Source organism: Spermophilus citellus (genome assembly GCF_964194105.1).
Source record: "Spermophilus citellus genome assembly, chromosome: 14".
NCBI lineage: Eukaryota > Metazoa > Chordata > Mammalia > Rodentia > Sciuridae > Spermophilus > Spermophilus citellus.
This window is the reverse complement of record NC_138194.1, coordinates 60360814-60386425: the sequence shown is the minus strand read 5'-3', so window position 1 is coordinate 60386425 and position 25612 is coordinate 60360814. Positions and strand designations below refer to the sequence as shown.

Genomic DNA, 25612 nt, shown 5'->3' with positions numbered 1-25612 from the left:
TTTTGAACATCTTGTGCAAGTTGGTTCTACACTAACACTTGAAAGGCATTACTATCAAGGATATAATAGACCTAATCACTGAATTGCTTTTGTGTGTGTGTGTGTGTGTGTGTGTGTGTGTGTGTGTGTGGAGGGGGAGGGCTTAAAGGCTGAAATATTTTCAAAAACCTCAGTTGCAATATATAAAACCCCCAAGAATTTTAAAATGGCACCTCATTTTGCTTTTTAACTTTAAAAGCACAATATACTAATTTTGTGGCTAATTCTTGCTAATGGGTAACTGGGAAAACATGGCCATTAAGGTGGTAAAAATCCAAAGCTGGATCTAGTACAGAATGAGTTCCTGACCCCAGTGATTGCCTGGACCAGGCTTTCTCAGCTATTCAAACACCAACCAAACCAGTACAAAATGAAGTTTAATCCACTGGGATCATCAATCATCTAATTTGTGTTTCTCTTTTTATTTATTTATTTTCAGTACTGGGGATTGAACCCAGGGATGCTTTATGACAGAGCTATATCCCCAGCTGGTTTTGTGTGTTGTTTTGTTTTCTTTTCTTTTTCAGACAGGGTCTCACTAAATTTCCCAGACTGACTTCAAACTTGCGATCCTCCTGCCTCAGCCTTGTGCTTCTGTTTCTAAATGAGTTATCATAGTTTCATGCTTCCTATGGCTATTTAAACTTTACCCCATGTAACCTGTTTTATATCACGGTATTAATGCAGTATTTCTACTGGGCATCTGCTTACTTTAATGAAAAACCTTGCCAGGTTGGAGAATTGGGTATAAACTCGATGTAGGTACATGTCAAAGAACATGTACCTTTCTTAAAGGATTGTCCATCTACTATTTTTTAAAAACGGAAGGAAAAAAAAACCCAGAAATCAATACACTATTTTCGACTCTACCCCTGTGGTGTGTATTAATGTAATACCTACTTACTGATGTTGGAGTATGTTTTCTTTGGTGAACATGTAATATTCTCAGGTGACTGCACAAAGACACAGCAGAGCTCTGGATGTCTGTGCATCCTGGACATGAGTCTGGCCTCTGTAAGCCTGCTTTATGACTGGAATAGGTAAGTGACTTTAAGTAAGATACAAATCATCAAGTGAAAGCATTGAATAGCAAGTTCTCTGATTGAAAAAGAAAAAAAAAAAACCTCTTTCTGGAAAAAAATATATAAAAAGAAAAGGGAGGCATTGAATTACAGCCCTGGCTTGTAGGATAGAAAGTACACTTTAAAAGCCTGTTTTTACCACATGCAGGACTCCCGAAAGTCTTCCCTTCAGGCTGCCACATTTTAAAACAAGAAATTGCAAAGTGTTACTTTTGAACAGTTTTAGACTAGTACTTAATGGTAAACAAAAGTATTACATTTTTTTTTTCCAGCAGAAAGGGAGAGGAAAACTCCTTGTAGTATGACTCTGTATTAATAAAACAATTATAATTTTTATTAAAATATTTTATTTCAGCTTCAGTTTTCCTGTGGATATTGCTTTTGAAATGGAACAACACAGTGAAACCTAGGTTTGTACAAGTGTGGCTCACAGAGGAGTTGAGTTTTATGAGGTCTGACTTCCTGTGGTGATAAATCTTAACTTATCAGTAATGGGGCACAGGTTTTTCAACATTTTACTTTTAGAACTGCATGCTTTGTCTAAGTTTGTCCAGAGCATGGTTGGCCCCTCTCTGTTTTCTTTTTAAATTATTCTGGCCTTATAATCCCAATTCCATTAATTTTCTGGGATGGAGGCATTAGAAGGCAGTTGCTAGAACACCGTCTTAAAGCAAAGCAAATCTTGAGTGTTAGAGATGAATTTGCCATTTACTAGTAGAACGCCTTCATCCATTCCTTCATCAACTATTCACCAAGATCCTACTACATGCCAAACACTGTTTTGTGCTAAGAATGCAGTAGACACCCAGTTAGAGATCTTATCATTGTGATGGGGAAAACAGCAAATGAATAGCAGGCACAGTATGATAAAGGCAATCCTAGTGGCTGTAGGGTGATATGAGAACATTTTGTAATCTCCTCAGATATAAGGGCATAAGGAAGTTTTCTCAGAAGAAGTGACATTTCTGTTGAGATACAAATGAAAAATAAGGGTTAGTGAAGGAAGATCTTTAAAGTGAAAGGATATTCCAGGCAGAAGAAATGCAAAAAAAATAAAAAAGAAATAAAAAAGAAAACAAGAAAGGATATGGCTCAGAAATTGAAAAGAAAAACCAGTATACTTGGTCAAAGAGTATATGACTTTGGAAGGAATGAAAAGTCAGAAGAGTTAGATACAGAGAGACAACATCATAAGAAGCTATACCAATCATGGTAAAGAACTTTGAATTTACCCCAAGAGGGCTTTGTGGGGCTTTGTGGGGTTGTAGTAAGTGATGGAGTGCAGAGGCATGCCGTAAGTAGAACTGGGAAGAGAACATTGCAGAATGCCAGGAAAATATCCAGGGTGGCAGAAACTTTGGTGGTGATAGTGAAAACACAGTGAAGTGATCAATTTTTAATCGATTAGGAAAGAGTCAACACAAATTAGTGATTGGTCAGAGACGATGGGTCACAGGAGGAATAAATCAAAGGTGGTACTTGCTTTCTAAATGGAGTGATAGATGGATGGTGTTATCTCCATTCATTGAAAGAGAATACACTGGGCAAAAAGCAGGGGGCAAATTAAAGAATGACCTTCTGGCCATGTTGATATTAGAGGACCCTGTGGACTGAGCAGAAGACTCTTGTGGGTAAAGGATCACATGGCTCTAGAAAAGCAGAGGAAGGGGTAGGGCCTTGAGATGCAGGCTTGGGATCTATCAACATATAGTAATTGGGGTCCCAGTAGTGAATTCTCCTGGGAGAATGCCTATAGTGGAAAAGAAAAGGGCCCAGGATGGACTTTGAAGTGCCAACTAAATTCTCTAAATTTTAAATTTCATAAATGCCAGACTATTACAAGGCCTAAGTGAAAGGCTATATAGAAAACACTCAGCACATGACCTAGCACATAATGAGAGGTCAATGATGGTACATATGGACTTAAGAATCCATTCTGGATGTAGTAAATATCATTTATGTGGTTTTGATTCCCGTTTTCTATTCCTCCTTGAAAAATACTTATTGAGTACATACAGAAAATAGTATTTCATAGTTCAATGATAGAAATTTTAAATTTATTCTCTTAGGTAATTAGGTTTGTATATCCTAAGACTGGTGCTTCTTTTATAAAAGGGCTCTTGAAACATTCATTTCAGGTCTTCAAGAAGCATCCAAAAATTCGCCAATACCTAGAGCTCTGATCTCAGTATTGCCCCTCCCCCAGGGCACTTTTTATCTAGTTCTTACAAGCATTTATAATAATTATGCTTTCAAAGTATTTATGTGTTTCTTAAATATTTTTGAAGACTTTAAATATTGTAATTTATCAATATCAAAACACCAAAATATGACTATCTTCAAAAATAATAGCAGAGTCCCTGGTATAAAATGAACACCTGGAAAGCATTACCAAGTTATATACAAAAATGACTGGGCATTCTTTGCGTGTGTGCACATTTTAGAGGCAGAAATAAAAAATGGCAACCTCGTTTCTAAGAAGAAGTTCAGTTGTAAATTCAGAGGAATTGTAATAATATTCACAATTTTTTAAACTCAATAGGTAAAACTATCAAATGTTCACATTACCTTGTATAAGCCATTTACTATCATTGTACATCAATCTCTTTAACACTACAGCAAAACTCTTTTCTGTTCTGACCCCAGGTTAAATCTAAAGGGATGGAAAAAGAGATACTATACTGATAGATCATTTTTAGAAAAAGTAGACTCTAAAATGTGGAAAATTATCATCATTCAAGGGCACATTATCTAACCAGAGTCAATTCTCCCAGGAGACAGTAATTCTAAGCCTGTACGTCAAATACATAAGGCAAATACTGATAGAGCTGAAAAGAGAAATAGACAAATCTAGGCTATGCTTGGGTTATTACAATAAAACAATATAATACTATTATAGTATAGAAATGAGCTATTAAACTGTTATGGTTAGGATGTGGGGTGGCCCCCAAAAGCTCACGGGAGAGACAATGCAAGCAGATTTAGAGATGAAATGATTGGGTTATGAGAACCTTAAAACAATCAGTGAATTAATCCCCTGTTAGGGATTGACTGGATGGTAACAGAAGGTGGATAAGGTGTGGCTGGAGGAGGTGGGTCCTTGGGGGTCGTACCTTTGGGATATATATTTGGACAGCTGAGCTTAGTCACTCCCTGCTTTCTGATCATGATGTGAGCATCTTCCCTCCACCATAATGTTCAGCCTCACCTTGAGCCTTGAGGACTGAACCTGGCTTTCTGTGGACTGAGACCTCTGAAACCATGAGCCCCAATTATTCTCTTCCTCCTTCTGGTCAGGTCTTTCAGTGACAGCAGCAAAAAAGCTGACTAAAACAGAAGCTATGGAAAAATGCAGATGAATCTTAATGCATACATGGTGCCAATTTAAAGGAGCCAGTCTGAAAGGCTACATATTACATAATTTCAATTTTATCACATTCTGGTAAAGGCAAATTCATAGACAGTAAGAAGACTGACAGTTGTCAGAAGTTCACACAGGTTGGAGTAAGGGTTGACTAGAACACGCACAGAGGAATTTTAGGGTGGGAAACTATTTTGTATGATTCAGTATGATGGATGTATGACATTAACACTTAAGCCTTAGAACTTTATAGCACAAATAATATTCTGTTTATTTAACTTCAACTTATGAAAATTCTTGGACAATCATGTAGAGTTCAGGGGATCCCAGAATGGAATGTATAAGTAACTTTGGAAATGAGAGAAGTCTATAAGCTAAAGGCAAAAATAAATTATAAATAATGTTATGGCTTGCATCTGGAATGTCCTCCCAAAGTTCATATATTGAAAGCATGATCCCCAATGCAGCATAGTATGTACTCTTGAAATGGTATGACGGAAGTGGGGCTTTTAGGCAATGACTGTATCATGAGGGCCCTGATCTCATCAGTTGATTAATTGATGCATTCATCAATCCCTTGATACCTGGTTGGACTTACTGGGATGCAGGACCTAGTCAGAGGAAGCAGGTCACTGGAAAAATGTCCTGGAAGAGTTTATCATCTCCCAAGCCCCTTCTCTCTCTTTCTCTTTTTGTGCTTCATGAGCCAAAAAGATTTCATCCACCATGATATTTCTGTCTTTGAGCCAGCTGACCATGGACTGAATCTTCTGAATCTGTGAGCCAAAATAAATCTTTCCTCCTCTAAGTTGTTCTTGTGAGGTATTTTGGTCACACTAATGAAAAACTGAGTAACATACGTAGGCTTTGTGCTATGGTTAATAAAGTTGTTTCCCATCAAGGCATGAGTTAATCGTTCTGACACTGCTACACATGTAGACTGGAACTGAACAATTATGTATATGAGTGGCTGACACTAGGAGCCGGACTTTTCAATGTTCAAGTAACAGATTATAGAAATTAAAGTGAAGAGGCTAGAATAATCTATGTGATAATAGATGAGAATCTGAGATAACGCAGTGCCTCATGTTTAACTTAGTATAGGTACATATAAGGACATAAAGAAATATTTGTAAATATGCTCATATACACAGTTGGTATGCACATACGTTATTTCCTTGCTCCATCACCCGAGAGGATTCGAGGCCACAATGAAACCTCACGAACAACAGCATGGCTATCACATAGATCTTAGCTCTTAACAACATTCTACAGTGAAAAAGACTAGGGCTTCTTGGGGGAAATGGTGGTTCTAGGGGTTGGAACTATAGAAGAAGATCATGAAGCATCTGGTAGTGCCAGAAATCTAGGGAGCACTCAACTCTTCTCACCCACAATTGAGGGTATGGAAAAGTCAGCTAATGGTACCTCCCAGGACAAGAGCGGGAACAACTTGAACAAAATGGAGGCATACTGAATTATAATCCAAAGTAGATAATAAATATCCATGAGTCCATAGTATTACAAATAAATATTGAATAATTAAATGAGAGAATAGTCAGGTGCAGGCCTGAAATCCCAGCAGCTCAGAAGGCTGAAGCAGGAGGATTGTGAGTTCAATGCCAGCCTCAGCAACTTAGTGAGACCCTGTTTCTAAATAAAAGATATTCTCAAAGAGCTGGGGATGTGGCTCAATGGTTAAGCACCCTTGGGTTCAATTCCTGGTACCAAATAAATAAATAGGAGAATAGGCAAAAGTCCCATCAAGAGAACTCTAAATAATTTATGCAGGCACTCAGGTTTCAAGGAGGCAGAGCATGACTTCCCACTCCTTCGGTGATGATCAGGAATTGCAATTTTCTTCCAAAAGGTGAAGTATGGAAAGGAGGAAAGAATAAACGTTACAGTGGAGATCAATATCAGCAAGAGCAGTCATAAATAAGAGTATGTACCCTTGAAATGGTATGACAGAATTTTAATTTTGTAATATTCTTCCCCCAAACAATTCCAGTCTAGTCATGACAAAAACATCAGACAAATCCCAACTGCGAGGCTTTGCACTAAGTACTGTTCTCTCAGAACTCACGAATGTCAGCCCAGGGAAATCTAAGAAACTATCTCGACCAAGATGAGCCTAAAACGAAGTGATTACCAAATATAATGTGGTACATTGGATGGGATCCTAGAACAGAAAAAGGACATTAGGTTAAAAACTAATAAGGTATGACCTTTAGTTAAAAATAATGTATTGACATTGGTTCCTTAATTGTAACAAATGTACCAAAGAAATGGAAAATGTTAATAGTAAGGAAAATTGAATGTCAGGTATATGGAAGCTAGCTTCACAATTCTAAAAAAAAAAAAAAAAAATGGTTGACCTATTATGTTGCAAAGAATTTTTACTCTAAATTTTATTGATTATAGTTCTCACATAGTTTCTTGAAATAGTTATGTCTTCTTAGTTTCTTCAGGAGAAGAAATAACTGAAATATAAGGTTCAGTGACTTGGATGAGGTCCCTGAAAGCATATCTCGGAGGACACACTCCTAGAAGATCATTAAAGATGCTTTCGGTTTAAAATCTACCCAGTGCCAGATAGCAGGCTGAAACTAGAATAATTCAGTCAAATGCTTGGCTCCATAGTGACCCACCACCAAATATTTAAATACTTTAGATACTTTATCATGAAACGTATTTGTTATGTTGAACTATTTTCATCACTTGGAATTATCCTAGAAATAAATAAATGATATATATGGATACACACGTGTGTGTGTGTGTGTGTGTGTGTGTGTGTGTGTATATATATGTATATTATATATATATACATATATATATTATATATAACTACTGTCTTCATCCTGAGGGAATGAGTATATATTATTTTTCATGGTTAGAAAGAATGTACTTTTAATTTAGTGAAAAATATGCATTTAATGTAACTTTCATGTAGAATTAACAATAACATTTTATGTGAGATGAGAAGAAAAGCAAAAAATGAAAAACAAAACCTAAAAAAAAATACCACCCAGTTACTCAGGCTTTCGTAGAACGACAGATGAAATATTTGTTGGAGGAGCAGTTAGTCATTGTAGAGGATGTAGATTTCAAATTAGAAACATAAAGCATGCTCCATTTCTAGGCAAATTTCACTGGTAAATGAACACTAAATATTAGAGGTAGAAAGAGGAGTACAATCCATAATTGAATTGCTTTCTCTTTCTCTCCTCCTACCTTCATTCCCAATGGGTAATCATAGTTTTACAACTACTCTACTTTTCCAAAGAGGAATATCTCTCTCTCTCTCTCTCTCTCTCTCTCTCTCTCTCTCTCTCTCTCTTTTGGCCTGGTCAAATATTTGTTCTCCTTTCTTTGGGTAAAAGCTGTGATTTTTTCACTTGAGAAATCATCTGCCTTCTCTCACTCTAAGTTTGTAAGGTGCAGCTCTATGTATCCCATCCCACTCTAGGGTGTGTACCTAAGCCAAGCCCAGAAAATCAGTCCATTCCATATTTCAGTAATTGCGTCAAGTGTGAGCATGTGATTTGTTGATCAATTAGAGAAAATCTTAAGATTTTTGCTAAAACGTTTATAAAAGAGATGTTCTCTTTTCTGAACTATTGAACAGGTGGTATGCTTTCCAGGAGCTATCTTTCTATCCGTGGTGAGAAAGTGCACCTGGATGGAAGACCAAAACTGAAATGGGGGTGGGGCAGGGTGGGATTTCTGAACACCTAGATTCAGTTAACAAATTCCTGGGTACTTCAATAATAAGAGCCAACAATCTCCCACTAGTACTTTAATCCAAATTGGGTTTTTGTTACTTCAACTGAATTGGTTCTGATAAATCATCTTTTTTTTTTTTTTTTTTTTTTTTTTTTTTTTTTTGTTATCCTAATTTTTACTATCTTCAGAGAGATAGCTGAGGGCAGTTGTTCCACAAGCCTTCCTGGGCCACCCACACAAGGAGACCATTACCTTCTCTGAAAGTGTATACATTAGTGTACTTACTGCTTGTTTGGCCCAGTGACAGCTGTTGTTGAGGATATTATGATTCAGTTTTCTCTGTGTTTGTGACTCATTTATCGATAAGATAATAAGCTCCCAGAGGAAGCCATTGTCCAACATCCCTTCCCTACCTTAAATCCCTGAGTTTATAGTTGATTAAGTTTTCTACAATCTAAGTTAAAAACCAAAGGGGAGTTCCTTTCATTTCATAGACATATAATTTGTCCCAGTAATATAAAGCCTAGTATGGGCTCCAAGTTTGCATTCCATAATTAATTCACAAGTGAAGAAACTGTACCTTTAGATCCCACAGGGAATTAGTGAAGGCAAAAGAAAACTGACATGTTTTGATTGTGATTATTCATAAAATGCTAAACACCATCCTTGGGGCTTTACCTGTATTTTCCCTGCTTATTCCTCATAATAATCCTAAAATTCAAGTTTTGTTGTTCCTACCTAAAAATGAGGAAATTAGCTCAGAGAAGTTAAATAATTTGTTCAACATCACACCCTAGAAAATGTACACTAAAGTTTGTGTATTCTTTTGTCTTTGTAACCTCCACCCCTGGCCCCGGCCGCTACCTGTAATAGTATCTGGACACAAAGACATGCACAAAATATTCAACAAATTAATGAGTGAATGAAAGAACAGCAAAGCCAACATTAAAGTTTGTTCTTTTTGGTTCTAAATATCCACTATATCATGTCCCCTTCAAATGGGATCCTAGCCAAAACAATTCTGGATTTTGTCTTTTGTTTTTAAATTACAATGCATCATTCTGTATGATTCACATGGTAAGATTGGCATTTTCTAGATTTGAACTGTTGCAGAGATGAGCTACAGCAAATTTAGCATCCCAGTTAAGAGCTAAGATTTTTGGAGTCAAGAGTTGTATGCTTTCTTTCATATGTGAAAGGTGGAGAATACAAAGGAAAGAAATGTGGAGGGAGATATCATGAAAATAGAAGGGAGACCAGTAAGAATAGAGGAAAGGGCAGGGGGAAGAATAGAGGAAGGAGAAATACTGGGGAATGATATTGACCAAATTATGTTGCTTTATCATGTGCAGGTAAGAATATGCAACACTGCCTGCAGGTAAGAATATGTAGTTATAATTCCAATTAAAAATATGGAAAAAAGAGAAGCCACTAAAAGACTGGGTTTGGACTTTTGAGTTAGCAGGAATTCTGAATACAAATCTTATTTAATCATTCCGTGTCCTTGGATAAGTTACCTCAGTCTCAGATTACTCACTGATAAAATGGAATAATGATAGTATTTTCTTTGCAAGATTATTCTGGAAATTAATAAAATTATGCTTAGCATGGCGTCTAGAATATGGTAATACTTGGTAATATGGTAAATACTATGTTTATTTATAGTGATTATTATAATATTAATTTCCTTTGGAGTCTAAACCAATATTCTCATGGCCATATAATACCTAGACCATAGAGGCTCTTAAATTTTTCAGGCTTTTTTTTTGTCTTAAGACTTTAGGTTTTATTTAGAATATTCCAAAACACACAGTTAGAAACATCACTTATGAACAAACAGGTCAACAAATATTTACAGAAAAACTCATTACTGAAAGTAATCCTAATATTACAAAGTTAAGCTTTCAGTATTATGAGATTCTCATAAATATAAACAAGTTAACAGTTTTATTACCTACCCAGTTACCTAAGCCAGAAATTAGAAGTCTGCTTCCTTACCTCACTGTACGTAAGTATGTCACTAAATATCTCATCACTCTCATTAAATACCTCAGTTTGTCAGCAAATCTTTGCTAATTATAAATCAAAAAATTCACCTTCATATCACTATCTCTTCTACCCCTGATTTATTGATGCTTCAGTATTTTTAATCCAGAGGTTTTTGCAGTATTCTAAGCACAAGATTATAGAGGCTTTAACTAGGATGGGAGATTTGGAAGCTGGGAGAAGTGATTAGACTTTGAAGATGTCTTGACAATGGAGCCAATAAACTGTATATGGGTCATTAGAAAAAGAGAAGGATTGTGGAAGTCTCTGAAGCTTTTGGTTGGAGCAAGTGCTGAATGGTGGTGCTGTGTCCCCCATGGGAGATGCTGCTGAGGAACTGGGGAGATGGGTTTAAGAGTCTGGTTTCAGATATGAGCATGATAGGCATTTGGTATATATTCTTACAAATTGAGAATTTTTGTTTAGTAGTGAATTTCTTTTCATTTTTTCCAGTTCTCTGCCTTTGTTCTTGCCTTTCCATATATCTGTAATTACCTGTCTCCCCACCCAACCTACAATTTCTGGAATGAATTGCAACTCAAGAAGAGCTATTCTCAATACCTCAGGCTCACCTTCTCCATAGCCCTGCAGCAATTTAATAATGTTTATGAAACACTAACCATTAAGTCAGGACTTGTAACTACATATTCAAAGATATATAATTCCTGCTCTCAAAAACCATACAACCTAATAGGAAAATATGGCCACAAACTAATACCAGATCATAAGTGTATGACACACAAGATGCTGTAGATGGAACAATGAAGGGTAATCTAGCAAGGCATTAATATTTATTGAGTGTGTATTTGTCCCTAAAGACAGATTATTCCAGTATAGCACCTGGTGAAGACTTCCATCACAGAACATCAATTCATTTCCCCCATTCCTTTAATTCTTTTATGTAAAAAAACATAAATAGAGATGAATTTGTTTTTTTGAGCTTTTTTTTTTTTTTAGTTTTTAGCATGGAGCATAAAACCCAAACAGTGCTTTGGGCATAAAACACCAATTTTAATCAGGCACAACAAATTAAATTAGGATTACTGGGAAAGTTTAATGATCAAGGCAAACACAGGACAAGCACCAGAGTAGCTCTGGGGTCTTAGTAAGGTCATCATGGACAGAACCTCTGGGCACTGCCAAGTGAGCAATTTAACTCTAGTAGGAGGATGGGTAGGACATTGTGGTTGACAGTCCCATCAAGCAAGAATAAGAATTTCAGACAGGTCAGTTACATTCCCAAGAAATTTCTGTGTATTCTCATTTAATCATTAAAAAACAAAAACCTGTGAAAGAAGCCTATTTTATTTCCATTTTGCAGATAAGCTAATTTAGGAAGCTACCCAGGTCACACAGGAAGTAAACAGGGATTTGAAATCAGTTAATTTGACTGCAAAGTCATAAACTTGGCAACCATGCTACATGCCTCTGGGATCTAGATAGAGTAAGGAGGATGACTTAATTGTACAGAAAATGAAAGGAATGCTGGCTGTCAGTCCATAGATCTCACTGCAGAAAGCACTTAAGAAGCCAGGTTTTAGGGTAAGTACTACACTTTATGTGTTTTAGCATCTGCTATCAGAGAAGGACCTGATTTCATAGCCTTTAACAGCCTCTGCTATCCATACCTTGGTCTCAGGAATTTGAATCTATATTTTCTTTTTGTTTCTGCAACAGCTGATATGCCCAGCTATGTAAAGATTAGGATTTTCACAGGTTTTTTTTTTTTTTTTTTTTTTTTTTTGCTTTTGGAAGAAAAGTAACACTTTATGAGTGTGAAACTACTTTACATTTGAGAAAAAAGACTTTACTATGGAAATATAAAATTTGTCCCCCCCCCTTTTTTTAATAATTATAGTCAGCATTTGCACTCAGGGGCTTCTCCTGCTTGCTGAGACAGTGAGGCATTCCTTCCAGGAAGGATGTTGTTAAGGCATGAGGTTGTTTTTTCATTGTTTATTACTTTTTTTTTTTTCTGAATTACTCCTAGTAGACTTTGCTTTGACTTTCAAACTAGTAGATGCATTGAAAAGTCTGCAAATGCCTGAAAGTAAACATAAGCATGAAATTATCTGAAAGCCCTATTAATCTATAATAAGTTATCTGGTTCTTAATTTTACTAATTTTCCCTATTTAAGAAATTAGTGAGGAATTATAAAATAAATACATATTGTTGGTCTCATACTCTGAATTTTCCAGGGTACACTCCTCAAGCTTTTCATTTTATTTGGGGTCAGAAGTGCTAATTACAAGATAAGAAGGGCTGAGAGCCTGATGGGGTAAAGGACAAAGCTTGACTACATAGATCACACAAAAAGGACAGCCTGATGACCAAGGTAAGGAGACTCGAAATTATAGTCCTCTGAGACACTCCGAAGGTTGATGGGATAACCCAGCCTTCCAGGACATACCCTATTTACTGAACCTTTGTTTCAACCTCTACCTAAGATCATATTCTTAGATGTGAATAGAATAAACCAAACTTGGGGCAGCCCAATTGAAAGGTTTTTATTATAACCGGTATTCATTGATTATAATCTAATGAAATCTTCTTAATATCTTTAAATACACAAACAGTACATCAACTCTTCTTAGGCTAGGAGTTTTTATTGCTAAAATTATTTTTTTGGAGATGTTAGTCATTTAATCATAATTCCTTCTGATGACCAAGGATGCATTTAGTTTATTAAACCCATAAATTAACTCTGTATTGGGGAACCAGAACATCATCTGCAAGATATTTACAAATCAAGGACAATTATTTCTATGTTTTTGCAGACTGAAACATACACATATATTCATACACAACAAAGTGAAAAGATCAATTTGGAGTCAGAGAGACCTGGGTTTGCAATATTGGTTCTGCTAAGAACATATATGTGACAATTATATAACTTCTCTAGCTTCATTTACTTCATTTAAAGATGAGGATATTAATAAAATAGCTGCAAATACTGAACAATTATTATTATGTATGAAATCAGAATAAATGATTTAGAGGCACAATCCCTTTTAATTCTCAATGCAACTTTATGAAAGAAGTAGTATTATTATCCTTCTTTCACAGATGAGGAAACTGAGGCACAAGGAAGTTGAGTAGCCTGTCCAGTGTTACAAAGCTAACAGTGGCAGAGCTGGGACACTGGGACTTGTTTGATCTCAAATCCTGTGTTGTTCCCACTGCTCTAAACTGTCCATTTTAAAGGCTTTTCATACTGATTAAAACAATGTATATCAAGCACCTTAGATGGGACCTGGCCCATAATAAGCCCTCCATAAATTTTGGCCAATATTTTGATTAATAAACAATAGATACACAACAACACAGCTTAGTTTGATTAAGGGATACATATGTTTGTTCCAAATTTTTTAAGGTCAAATTATTGGTTATGTGCTTCTTACAAATAGGTTCACAAATATTTATTGAGTGTGGTGATGGCATTTTGGACTGGACATCTTTGCCTTCAGAGAAGAACAATGTACAGGCTGCTAGACTGAGTTAAAGACCAGAGAAGAACTGAGCCCCTTAAAGAGATCAGTCGTGACACAAGGATCAAATCACCATTCATACAGCCCACCTGTCCGCTGACAAGAATAACAGTAGAACCGAGTAAGAGCAAGAGGCATCTGACGTGTTATTCACTACTACGAGCCTTTTCATTTTGCCTTTTATAAAGGCTAAAAAAATCTTTTGGCACACATATAGAAAGAAAAATACTGTATGATCTCACTTATATGCAGAATCTGAAAAAGTCTAACTCAAAGGAGTGGAAAGTAGAGTGGTGGATGCCAGGAGCTGGAGTGGGAGCAATGAGGAGATGCTGGTCCAGGGATACTAACTTTCAGTAATGAGATGAACAAGTTCTGGGGATGTGATGTCCAGCATGCATCGAGATGGATGTGTCAATTAGTTTGATCGTGGTAATCATTGCACAATGCATATTTAGAACATCATATTGTATACCTTGAATATATATAATCTTAGTGTGCTAAACATTTTAAAATAAAATTTAAAATAAATTTTAAAAACCTTTCTGCAAATTTTTAAAAAATAACAATGTGCCATTTCTATTTTCATTCAGTCTTTGTGAAGGAAGCCTTTTCAGGAGTTTTGCATTTCTAGGTTTAATTCTGCACTCTTGAGATCAAAGTGCCAGCATCTCCCCTGAGCAATCCTATTTGCAGGTCTATCTTTATATCTAGGATCCTAACCTATGATTCAAAAACAACCAACTGCTCCCTGCAACAAAACCCCTCTCCAAGGTATCATTATTATTAATTAATCACAAATCATGTATTTCCCCCTCATTTGTCCAGCAGCTTCTCTCTTAGGTCAGATGAAGTCCAAATGCTAACTCTGTCCTCTGGCAGGGTAACTATCATACTGTTTATTGCCTCTTATTCCTTTCGTTAGTCCACCACCAATTAAGCTTTCCACAAGGGATTCTATGACAGGAGGGTCTGTTACCAAAAGATCAAATACATGTGACAGCTGTTTATTTGCACAATGAACACATGGCACAGGAAGGTGTTTACTTTCTTCACATTTACATTAGATCATCTACCCTCCTTTTCTCTTTTTGGTTCTCCTTGTATGGTAAATAGCCTTATGTCTTTTTCTCATTAAACTCCACTGGCAATAAAAATAACAGAACTTTTGCAGCACACACACACACACAAAAAAAAAAAAAACAGCTCAAACTTTCAGTACTAAGCACTTAACAGTGTGTCAGGCATTGCCCCGAAGACTTTACATATATTTTCCCAAAGACTTTACATATATTGTTCCACTATTACTCATAACAACCCCAAGATATGCACGTAGTTACTAGGTGACATAGCTGGGATTTAGGCATGGGCCTGCTTGACTCCCTCTCCCTCTCTACACAGAGAAGGAGGTAGAATAGGTGGGATTAAAGATAGGAAGAAGTTAACCAAATTTAGAACAGAAAGGGGCTATGAAGTAAAATCTTTACATATCTTGACCTTGCAAATTTGGCTTAATCTTCATTCACTCTTAAGGTGAAAGGTGTTTTATATTTTCTATTTGAAGAATTGTGAACTTATTAAGAAGCCACCCTAGTATGAATAAGATTAAAAAGGTTTCCATATGAACTTGTAAACATTATTCAAGAAAGTAATTTTGTACTAAGTAGTTTTCTAATTTGTAAGTAAGTAGTTTTGTAATTCAGTTTCAAAACTAATCTATAAATGTATAGCTAATAAAATATGCATCTCGCCTAATAATCAACTTTGCCTCTTGCTTCTATGTTATCTTCTACAATGAATAGACAAATGTTTAATTCTAGGAGTAAAATGAACTTTTATCCACACAAACAAAAAAAATGACTAAGAAATGTTTTCAAATTAGATCAGGATTTATATTTTCCATTTGATATAAACTCAAAATCGTCATATGCTTTTGTTCATTTGCTTTTGTGAACTTGTAAAATATGGAAATAAATATAATGCCAAAAGTAAAAAAAAAAAAAAAACAGGAAGAAGAGTGGACAGAGAGAAGGGAGATGGATAATGGAGAAGAACATTCTCAATCATTAGTAATTTATTAAACAAACATCTGTTGCACACCTAGTGCTGGCTGGGCAGAGTATTTACTCATAAGAGAGTTCCTTGCTCCAGAGAGGCATTTTGGCTTAGAAAATCTCCAGCAAACTGCAGTCCTCCATCAGAAGGGCAATAATCGATACATGCAAATGTGTAGAGAGTGAGGGTGGAGCCCTGCTGAAGGCTCTGGGAGTCCTTCCAGATAAGGAGCCTTCTGAGCAGAAATGTAACTACTCAGAGGCATCCTCAAGCTGGGGGTGGAATGTCATACCAGGAAAAGGTCAAAGCAGGGCAGCATCACAGAGGTGTGGCAGATGGTGGGATGCTCAGGGAATAGAGTGCTTCCATGGGCTGCTGAGCAGAACTCATTGTGATGATTGTGAGAGGTAAGAACAGAGTGGGGGTAAGTTTTCATAGCATATTACTATTTGGCATGAGGAAAGGTAGCAAGGAGGAGAGAGGCATCAGATGGAAGAGGAGATGGGAGAAAATACGGGACAGGGGGCTGCCCGTGCAAGTGACCACTCTGTGTAGCATAACACAGGAGGTAATCACAGGCCCACAAATCACTTGAATTGTTTTTCACTTGCTTTTTATCCTAACTATGGACTAGGATAACTTTGCTTTTCATCATGACTATGAATCATGACAATTTCGATGGGAAGAAGAGTGACAGGTACAATGGTAAGAGTGGCCCTTAATTAGAGTCTTAGGGTCCAAGGAGATGAAGGTACATCCTGAGAGAACCAGGAGCTTGGATGGGGAGAAAGATCAGGCATTTCTGAGCTGCCGACAGCTGCTGAAGCACAAGACAGGTGGCCTACAGATGAGCTATTGTACTCTAGGCATCACCGAGACAGGGTATCAGGCAAAAGGTGGAAGGACAGATGAGAAGACAAGATGATAGTGTCATTATTTATGTTTTAAAGAGTTATCAAATGCTTCAAATGAAAAAAAAAGAAAAATTACTTTTGAATTGGCAATATATCGATTACCACAATATAATATTTAAAAATATTCTGATGGTCAGGCATAGTCATGTGGACTTGAGATTCTACTTCATTGCATCTTAGACTAATGTATTTTCTTTGGGGTAGAAAGATGCACAGTGTCAATCAAGTTTTTCTTGATCTGGCTGCTTAAGGACAAATTAGACAACAACCACTGTCTTTAAACTGTCAGATCTGGACTTGACTATAACTTTCCCATTGATAAATGGGATTTCAAGGAAGGGAAGGAAGACTTTGCATTCCAAATTTGTCAAGTAACTCTCATCAATAATATACCTACACTATAGTACATAAGCTATAGCAGCAGAATAAATTTCTCTAATTTGGGATTCTGTGAATAAAGTGGAATAAAGTAATAAAATATATTGTTTGTGCCAGCTTATAATTGCTGAACTTTGTGCAGCTGTCACTAAATTGACAAATGAATTTTTTACTTTGGGTTTGTCCTCTTCTCTGTCTCTATGGATTATCACCCCCGTGCCTACACATCACATGGGAGAGCGAACATGGGATGTGTGCTATATGGCACTGCACCCAGGCAACCACTTTGGATGCAGTAGCACTCTTAGGATCACTATAAAGTTAAGTGTGAAAAGCGTAGATTTCAGTTTCAAACAGGTTTAGGTTTAAGACTCAGCTTTATATTTTAATAATACTGATGCATAATGCACACGATGCAACCAGCCCACTGCTTGGCACACAGGAGACATTCGATGAACAGAAGCTGTTGTTGCTGTAAAACTACTTTTTTTCAAGCATTAAAGGGAAATGCCAGAGCCCAATTATGACAGGGCTCTTCACTTCAAAGGCATAAATTCCGCCTTCCTGTCAAATGTAAATTCCTCTGCCAACTTCTCATGAATATTTGGAACCATAACTTGCCTAAAATTGTGACTAGCACAAGAAACTCACATTTATATGTCAATTTCTGGGTTTTTTGCCTTCTGTATTATTCTTTATAAGGCATTCTAAAATATGAGATTAATAAATAGAAACTGTATTATTTAGGTCTTACCATTTTTGTCTGCTCGCCTCAGTATCTGAAAAAAAAAGAAAAATAAATTTATCATCTTTTTTAGTAAGCATTGCATTGAACTTTTTCCTCATCTATTATTAAACAAAAAGAAATTTCAACTTTGGAGTAAATATTTCCCAACTGTGATCTTTATAAAAACCAAAATCTGAAAACAACCCAAATGTCCATAAACAAGTGAATGGATAAACTGTGGTCTGTCCTTATAATGGAATACTAAAACAAAAAAGAGATATTGATACATATAAATATTTGGATGGACCTCAAAATAATTAGGTTGAGTAGAAAGCCTAGTCACGAAAAAATATCTACTGTATAAATTCATTGATATGAAATTATAAAAAATGCAAACTAGTGACAGAAAGCAGATTAAGGTTACTTACAAATGGCAGGGTGGGCAGGGATGGATTACAAAAGAGTAGGAGGGAATTTGGAGGGTGACAAAGATAGTTATCACCTTGATGATGTTCATGGTTTCACAGATGTCAAAACTCTTCAGATTTGTAGTTTATAAATATAGACTTTAATGTAAATCAATCATATCTCAATAAAACTGAGAATAAACAAAAAGAAAATAATAAATCATGGCTAAATAGGAACCTGCATGTCTATACTATGTCTTGCTCTACCTGTATGCATTAATTATATTATCTTGGATTTATTTTAAATTGTTTTTGATGTATAGGAAACTGATTTCTGATCTTTCCTCCAGCATTGGCCCACATAGTCCAGGGCTGGGAAGATCACTTTGGCCCAGCAAACAGGGTTTCACATGCTCTGATCACAGTGATTGCTGAGTCATAAGCACTCAGGGCCAGTGAATGATGGGCCACGGCTTTGCTTCAATGGTGAAAAGAGAGATGTACTTTCTTTTCTACTGACTTTGAACTTGGGAAGATAAGGTAAGGAACTGCTGTAGCCATTTTGTCACCATGTAGCTGTAGGTTGAGTTGTGTCTCCTGAAAAGAAATATTAAAGTTGTAACCCTCAGTACCTGTGTGACTGTGACCTTGTTCAGACATGGGGCCTTTGCTGATGTAATCAAATCAAGATGAGGCATTATTGGATGGGGGTGTGCCCTAAATCCAATGACTGGTGAACTTAGGAGGAGACACAGAGGCACAGAGACAGAGGGAAGAGAGGCTATCCCATGACAGAGGTAGATACTGGAGTGGTGCAGCCTCCAGAACCACGAGAAAGTTCTGTTGTTTAAGTCACCCTTGTGTGGCGGTTGTTCCAGTACTCCTTGGAAATTAATACAACATGTAACTTGCAAGTAACTAACAGCCAAGAAAGCAGTGTTCAGATACTCAGCGAAACTTGATCCTGATGGCCCTTTCTGAGCCCCTCATCAAGTCCCTGAGGAGAAGACATTTGCTTTTCATTATAGAAGCTAGAAAATCACTATATTTTTAAATCTTAACATTTTGGGTTTGGATTGCTTTTGTTGGTTGTTTGTTTGTTAGCTGCAATCAAATTAACCCTAGTAAATATACTGAGAGCCATCTAGATGTTATAATATAGAGCTACATGATAGCAGTACTAAAGAACATGTCTCTGTACCATATTGCAAAGACAAACTTTAATCACCTGAAAAACACCCTTGAGGATCACTTTTTTCCCTGAATAATGTGTAGTTATAATTAAATAATCAAAACTTTTTGTTTTCTATTTAGAGAAGTGCCTCTTGGTAGACAGCTTAAAACATGAATGGTAATTTTTATTCCCAAGTTGTCTGTCTATCTTATCACTTTCTATATAAGAACATCCTCCTCCTTGCATTCATTGATTTCAAAGAAATGAAGTATGGATAAATCTAACCACTACCACAGTGTGTTTAATTATAAAATGCTAAGATTATTACTAAAATTCTCACCCATGAAACTTTCCCAATGACAGACAGGTGTCACTTTGACCAATATGCATAAGACATTGGTCCTCATTTTTATTAAATTGATTTAATTATTGCAGGAAGACTGCTTTCAGTAGTAAGAGATATATTTCGAGCAGAATGATACCCATATTCTTTCTACTCTACAGAGGTAATTGCTAGTGGGAGTTTGGGGATCTGTTCCTTCATCACAACAAGCTTCTTCCTCTACTCTAAAGCCAGAGCGCCCTCCCTAGCTGCATCAGGAGACAGGAAGCACATCTTATCCTTCATTTGTTTTATATACTCTAAGATTCTATTTCAAGTTCTATTGTGTCTCCAGGAGTTGGAAGAGGCTAGAATAGAAATAGCCACACACCAGAGAATTGGGTCCAAGACTGCCATCATTTTGTTTCATTAAAAAAAAAAAAAAAACTTAAATAGAATTTGGCTTCTTAAAGACAAAATTAAGACAGCAGCTTGTGTTATTAAGATAGTTCTTGTAATTAAATATGAATAGAACTGTCTTCTGCTGCAAATTTTGCCTCGGAGTCCACAAACTAATAAAAGCTGTAGTGCAGATGAGAATCAAGTTCATTATGTTATGCTGTCACAGTCATCTGGGTCAGCTAATCTTACAGTTTGCTGTCACTAGCGGCATAGCAAATAAATTTAAATAGTATGATGAGGTTTAAAGTTTCTATACAAGAAATCCTCTGCTTTGGGCTATATTTCATCATCAAGTAGATTATTTACCTCCAAAGATATTCTTTGATGGACTTAACTGAAATTCCTTGTTCTTCACTTTATATTATTAAAGGTGGGTGTCAAAATGTAAATATTATCTTGAAAGCATAAGAAATGAACAGAATCACCATTTACCGAACTTAACATTTCCTAAGTGCTTCATACCATGTTAACAGGTTAAAACTCAAAATGAGATGGGCTACTCAGTTACCTGGTGAACTTCTGAGGAACTGGGATGTAGGCAGGGAGTTAGGAGTCACCCAGAACACTCTGTGCCACCCAGAAGGTAAAACCTAGGAGATGAGTCATGATGTGTAGGTCTGAACATCCAGCAGGTTGTTTTGATATCAGTCCACTAGTCACCCAGAGATAGGATGCAGGAAGATAAGTATGGAAGATGGATGGAGAAAAGGTACTTAGTACATATGTTTTCATCTCCTCAATTTTTGCATAGGGTAGGTCCTATGTGGGAAAAAAGGCAAATTTCATCATTGCCTAGCATAATTTCCCTTGACAATTAGGATAGATGATTGTGACATTAACTGCCATTCTACCAACTGGACAATCTCACTTAAATAATCAATTATGTATGTGTGACTAGGAGAGCAGGATGTGTGGCTGTATCAGAATTCTAAAGCTCTGCTTTAGTGGTCCTCTGTCCATCTCACCTCTCAAACAAATGAGAATGCACAGGACTTCAGAATTGAATATCTTTTTGAGGAGAAACTATTGCTACATTTTTGCAAAGTTCCTGACCAACCATGCCCTGGGTCTTGAGTTCAGGATATACACTGCCAGGCATATGTAGATGGGGAAGCAATGGAAGACAAACAGTGAAGCTACCTCTCTCTTCCACAACCTCCAGCCTCATTCCTGCCTTGTCACTGAAGTAAGGAAGGGCCCCTACCTTCCCAATAAGATGTCAAAGGAAAACCATTGGAAGAAGAAAGTGGCAGCAGGTGGGTGGAATTGCAACTGATTTCATTAGGAACTTGTCTTGCTTTGGAGGATATCTTACTTTTGCACAGTAGCAGAGTTGATGAATGTAATGACTCAAAAGAAGGTCCACATGCTCCAGAGCCTAGTATTCTAAATTCAAGTTTATTCTCTGTTATTTGGAATGCCGTGACCTGAGAAAAGATAGTACACTAGGGGACAAAGAAAACAACTGTTACCCTCTTGGTTCTTCAGTGTTGCTGCACACCGAACTCAGATCACGGTCTCTTCTGTGGCTGGCAGGCATGCCTCAAGCAAGTGCAAAGACATAGTATCCTGGCACACCTTGGTACCAGCACTGGATTTTCTAAACCCTTTAAAAAATTCAAGAGGACTCATGATAAACTGATACTCAATTCAGTCATTTTTTGAGAGATAAAATCATACAAATTAGATTCATAAAGAAATAGTTCCTAGCATTTGTTTGTGGATTTAGCTACTGCTGCTTGCGTATTCAACATGGAACACTGGAATGACCCTATTATTTCAAATTTATATAGCACATTTTATCTTTTTTTTCCACACTTTTCTAAACTGTCAATTCTTATTCCATATTCACAACCACTTTGGGAACTAAGAAACAGACTCGTTATTATTGCTGATTTAGAGATAAAGAAAATGAAACCAAGAGTCAAGAGTTGAGCTAAGTGTCTTTCTGATTTCCTTGTCAAATGTCCACATCTAGTTTCTAACTAGCTGGACATGTCTAGTCATGTCACTCACAACATTCTCAGCAGGAGTTTAAATCACTTACTAAAAGATTGATTATTCCAGTGATAATGGAATATAAACATTGGGAATCAGTTTTCCTCTAATTTGGAAATTAGTCTGTGTGATGCAAAAGACCCCCTAATTTCATTTCTGTTCCCCTTTGGAATAGGTAATATCTATCATGTATTTATTATGATCTGGATAGAATTTAAAAAGCATTCTTTCTTAGCAGTGCTACTAGAATATATTAAATCTAATCCAATAAAATGATATATTTATATTTCACATTTTATTCTGCTAACAGCAACATGATCCAAAAATGAATAATTCAAAAAATCCCGAAATAACAAATCCTTTTTCATGTCACATATCTCACCAAAGTGTTAGATTTTTCACAAAATAACTCAGAGAAATGTATAAACAAAATCTTTTCTATTCCAGACAAAATCCAATGGCAGTTATTTCTGGGTAGACTCTAGCATTTTACTGACAAAGAAGCATATCAACACCTCTCGTGTGGAATCAGTTTTATGTTTTTATTTTTTTTTAATTCTAGAAATAGATATGAGAAGGTAAGGATGCTCTATTCATAAATGACAAATTCCTTCAGGAACTGATGCTGTTTTGTTTATAGAACTTGGGAACAACTGTGAATATGTAATAACAAATCAGATTTTAATTTCTTCTTTAAAAAAAAATTGCAGTTGAACACTTGAGCCAAGATTGGTGTATGAGTCTGGGAGGCTGAGTTCCCATCTATACAGTTTCAATTCATTCATCTCCACATTATTACCACAATTTGTTAGCTGTTTTAATGAAAAATCACAAGGAAGCATTTGATATCCTTGGAGGGCAGAGTTCAGATCATTTCAGAACAGAGGAGCTACTTGCCTTTCAAATCCACTTCACAGCAGACAGCTTAGTTGTCAGCCTATAACTGACATGACCTTCAGCGGTCCCAACTTTCTCTTGGCCCTGAGGATTTTCTTCTCAGATGAGCTACCTTGCCTGTCCCCTCTCCCATCTCAGTTCCTCAAGGGTTTTCTAGTCCTGAATAGTAGAACATGAAGGAATAGTATCAGCTGGTGAATCCATTAGCACCAATAACACCATCTGCTTGACTCAAGCCAAGCAGAGATAGATGCTGAGGAAGAATAAGGACCTTAGCAATCTGACTGAGCCAACAAAGAGGAAGCAGACACTTATTTTTGGTGGGAAGAAGATGGCTGGCCCGAAGTTCCTGGATCCCCAGTAGGAGCTGATGACCAGAGAAGGCTGTTCCCCACACAGCTGAATACTCTTTCATGTGCTTTAAACCACTTTTAAGTATTGCTAGGAGTTTCTCTGCCACATGAAAATATCCTAGCTCACCTATTCAAAATAAAGTTGGGAGGGCTCCTTGCCCCTCCTACCATTAACTTCATTCTTGGCCTCACCATTATGATACTAATAATTTGATTTCCTCATATTTTCATCTTTCTACAAATAAATGCATTTGGCCTCTGGCCCACCTCTGATTTATTTCAATTTTAATTAGAAATGATAGCTTGGAAAAGGGTAAGGGAAAGAACATGCCATATTCCTAGATGCCCTTTGCCTATTTTCTATCAAACAAGCAGTAGCTAGAATTTTCCCCACTGAGCCAGACACTACCTGGGGGAATGGCATGAATGTGACAACTGAGGAACAGGGAGAGCCGGGAGCCCCACAGGAAACTGAGGGATGGAAAGATCAGGAAACCCAAAGGCAGAGAAAAGAGCCAGACAGCAGGGTGAAAAATACAAAGGGAAACAGCAGGAAGGAAAAAAGCACAGTAAAACTGAGAAACCAATAAGAACTAAAACTGCTATAAAGATAGAAATCCACAGCATGATGACAGAAAAAAAAATAGCACAGAAAGAAAAGAAGGAATGATCATCATATCAGAGAAATGGAGAAAGGAAGTCAATCCCAAGCAAGAGACAGGACCAAAGGAAAAACAAGTCAAAAGCTAGGACTGAAGATAATAATAGTAATCACAACTTGGAGAGGTACAGGGAAGGGGGCTATTAGGGAAGGGGGTTGGGAATAGAAAGTGGCAGTGAAAAAACAATAAAGAATGATGATCATGAAAGAGATCTTGCCCACCGCTGGATAATGGAAAACAAATATGTTCAAAGTAATTGTTTCCCAGGAGAGCTGCTAGAAAACCCCTGGGCCTCGCAATTTCTAGAGCTTGCCTGGATTGGTTTAGAGCACGAGAGAGAGGTTGCCTATCAGCAAATAGGGCACAGTACAGATGAGATGGGACCCCATATCTGATAGCTCTTTAAAACGTTCTATTCACCCCAAAGGAGACTATTACATTTACAGTTCAGCCCCTAAAGAAACCCAGGCTGTTGAAAAATCCAACTTTTGGAATTTCGTCAAGGGTTGTTAAATCCCAAGTTGCAGGTCTGGGACAGCCCCTTCACAAGTTGAATGGCAGACCTTTCTCTTGCATTTGCCTTGGGGATTGACTGTGGATCGGAGGAAAGAAGGTCGTTCTTATCCATGTTCTGGGGGCAAAAAGTTGATCAACACCTGAGCCCTCCAGTCACCCGCCATTCCCGGGGGGAAGTGTCGTGAGGCTGGGCAAGAGCCCACCTAACTCCTTCCAGCTGTACTTACGTCGAGGAAGATCGACATGCCCTTGGACAGCTGCAGGGCAGAGCTGAGCTCTTCGGAGGAGTTGTTGGAGGACGGCGATGTCTCCCGGGAATCCTCCATCCTCGGGAGCCCTGCGGGCGGGACCGGGCTGGGCGGAAGCACGGACTCGGACTAGGGCGCGGCCGCAGCTGCTTCTGCGCCGCCCGGGCTCGGGATCCGAGTGAGTGCAAGATCGCTCGCTCGCGCGCCTCCCTCCGCCGTCTCTGCGCTGGGTCTCCTCCTCCCTCCCTCCGGCCTCCAGGCTCCAAACGCTCACTCTCGCCGCCCCCTTCCCTCCCTGACGGTGCCAGGAACGGACTCCTCCCTGCACTTAGCAACGAGCAGCTCCCCTTGCCATTGAGTGGGCTCTTCCTTGCAGGGCCGTCAGCCACCTACCAGAGATAACCCTAAAAGCCCCTGCCCACCGCAGGACAGCCTCACATAAAAGCAAGAAGGCTGTTGCCCCGATAGAGAGACAGACTGGAGCAATAGAAGGACTTTTGTCCTAAGCAGCCAAAGGACAAAGACATCCCCAGACTCACCTCACCTTGAAAACCACGAAGGGATTCAAAGATATTATGCCTACTTGACTTTTTGTCCAAGCAGGGCTGTCTGCCTTGCCTTCCCCAAAGGCAGGTGGGGTCCTGGATACCATGACGGAAGAATGACTGATTTCCTGTAGGGATCTAGGTATTCCGTTTTTGAATCTGCCAGATCTGAGTCCAAATTTGCCTTAATTACTTTGTTATCTTGCAATCC

At 37.6% G+C, this 25612-nt stretch overlaps 1 protein-coding gene across 1 annotated transcript in view; it reads right to left on the bottom strand.

Annotated features, from left to right (window-relative positions):
• NECAB1 (N-terminal EF-hand calcium binding protein 1) overlaps positions 1–25265 on the bottom strand; it is a 156496-nt gene extending 131231 nt beyond the window's left edge. Inside the window, exons 1-2 of the mRNA XM_081266243.1 lie at positions 24836–25265; positions 17845–17869 (exon numbers count right to left, since the gene is read on the bottom strand). Of these exons, the coding sequence (XP_081122369.1) occupies positions 17845–17869; positions 24836–24934 (124 nt within the window). The 5' untranslated portion in view covers positions 24935–25265. The remainder of the gene's footprint in view (positions 1–17844; positions 17870–24835) is intronic.
• Positions 25266–25612: the final 347 nt, after the last annotated feature.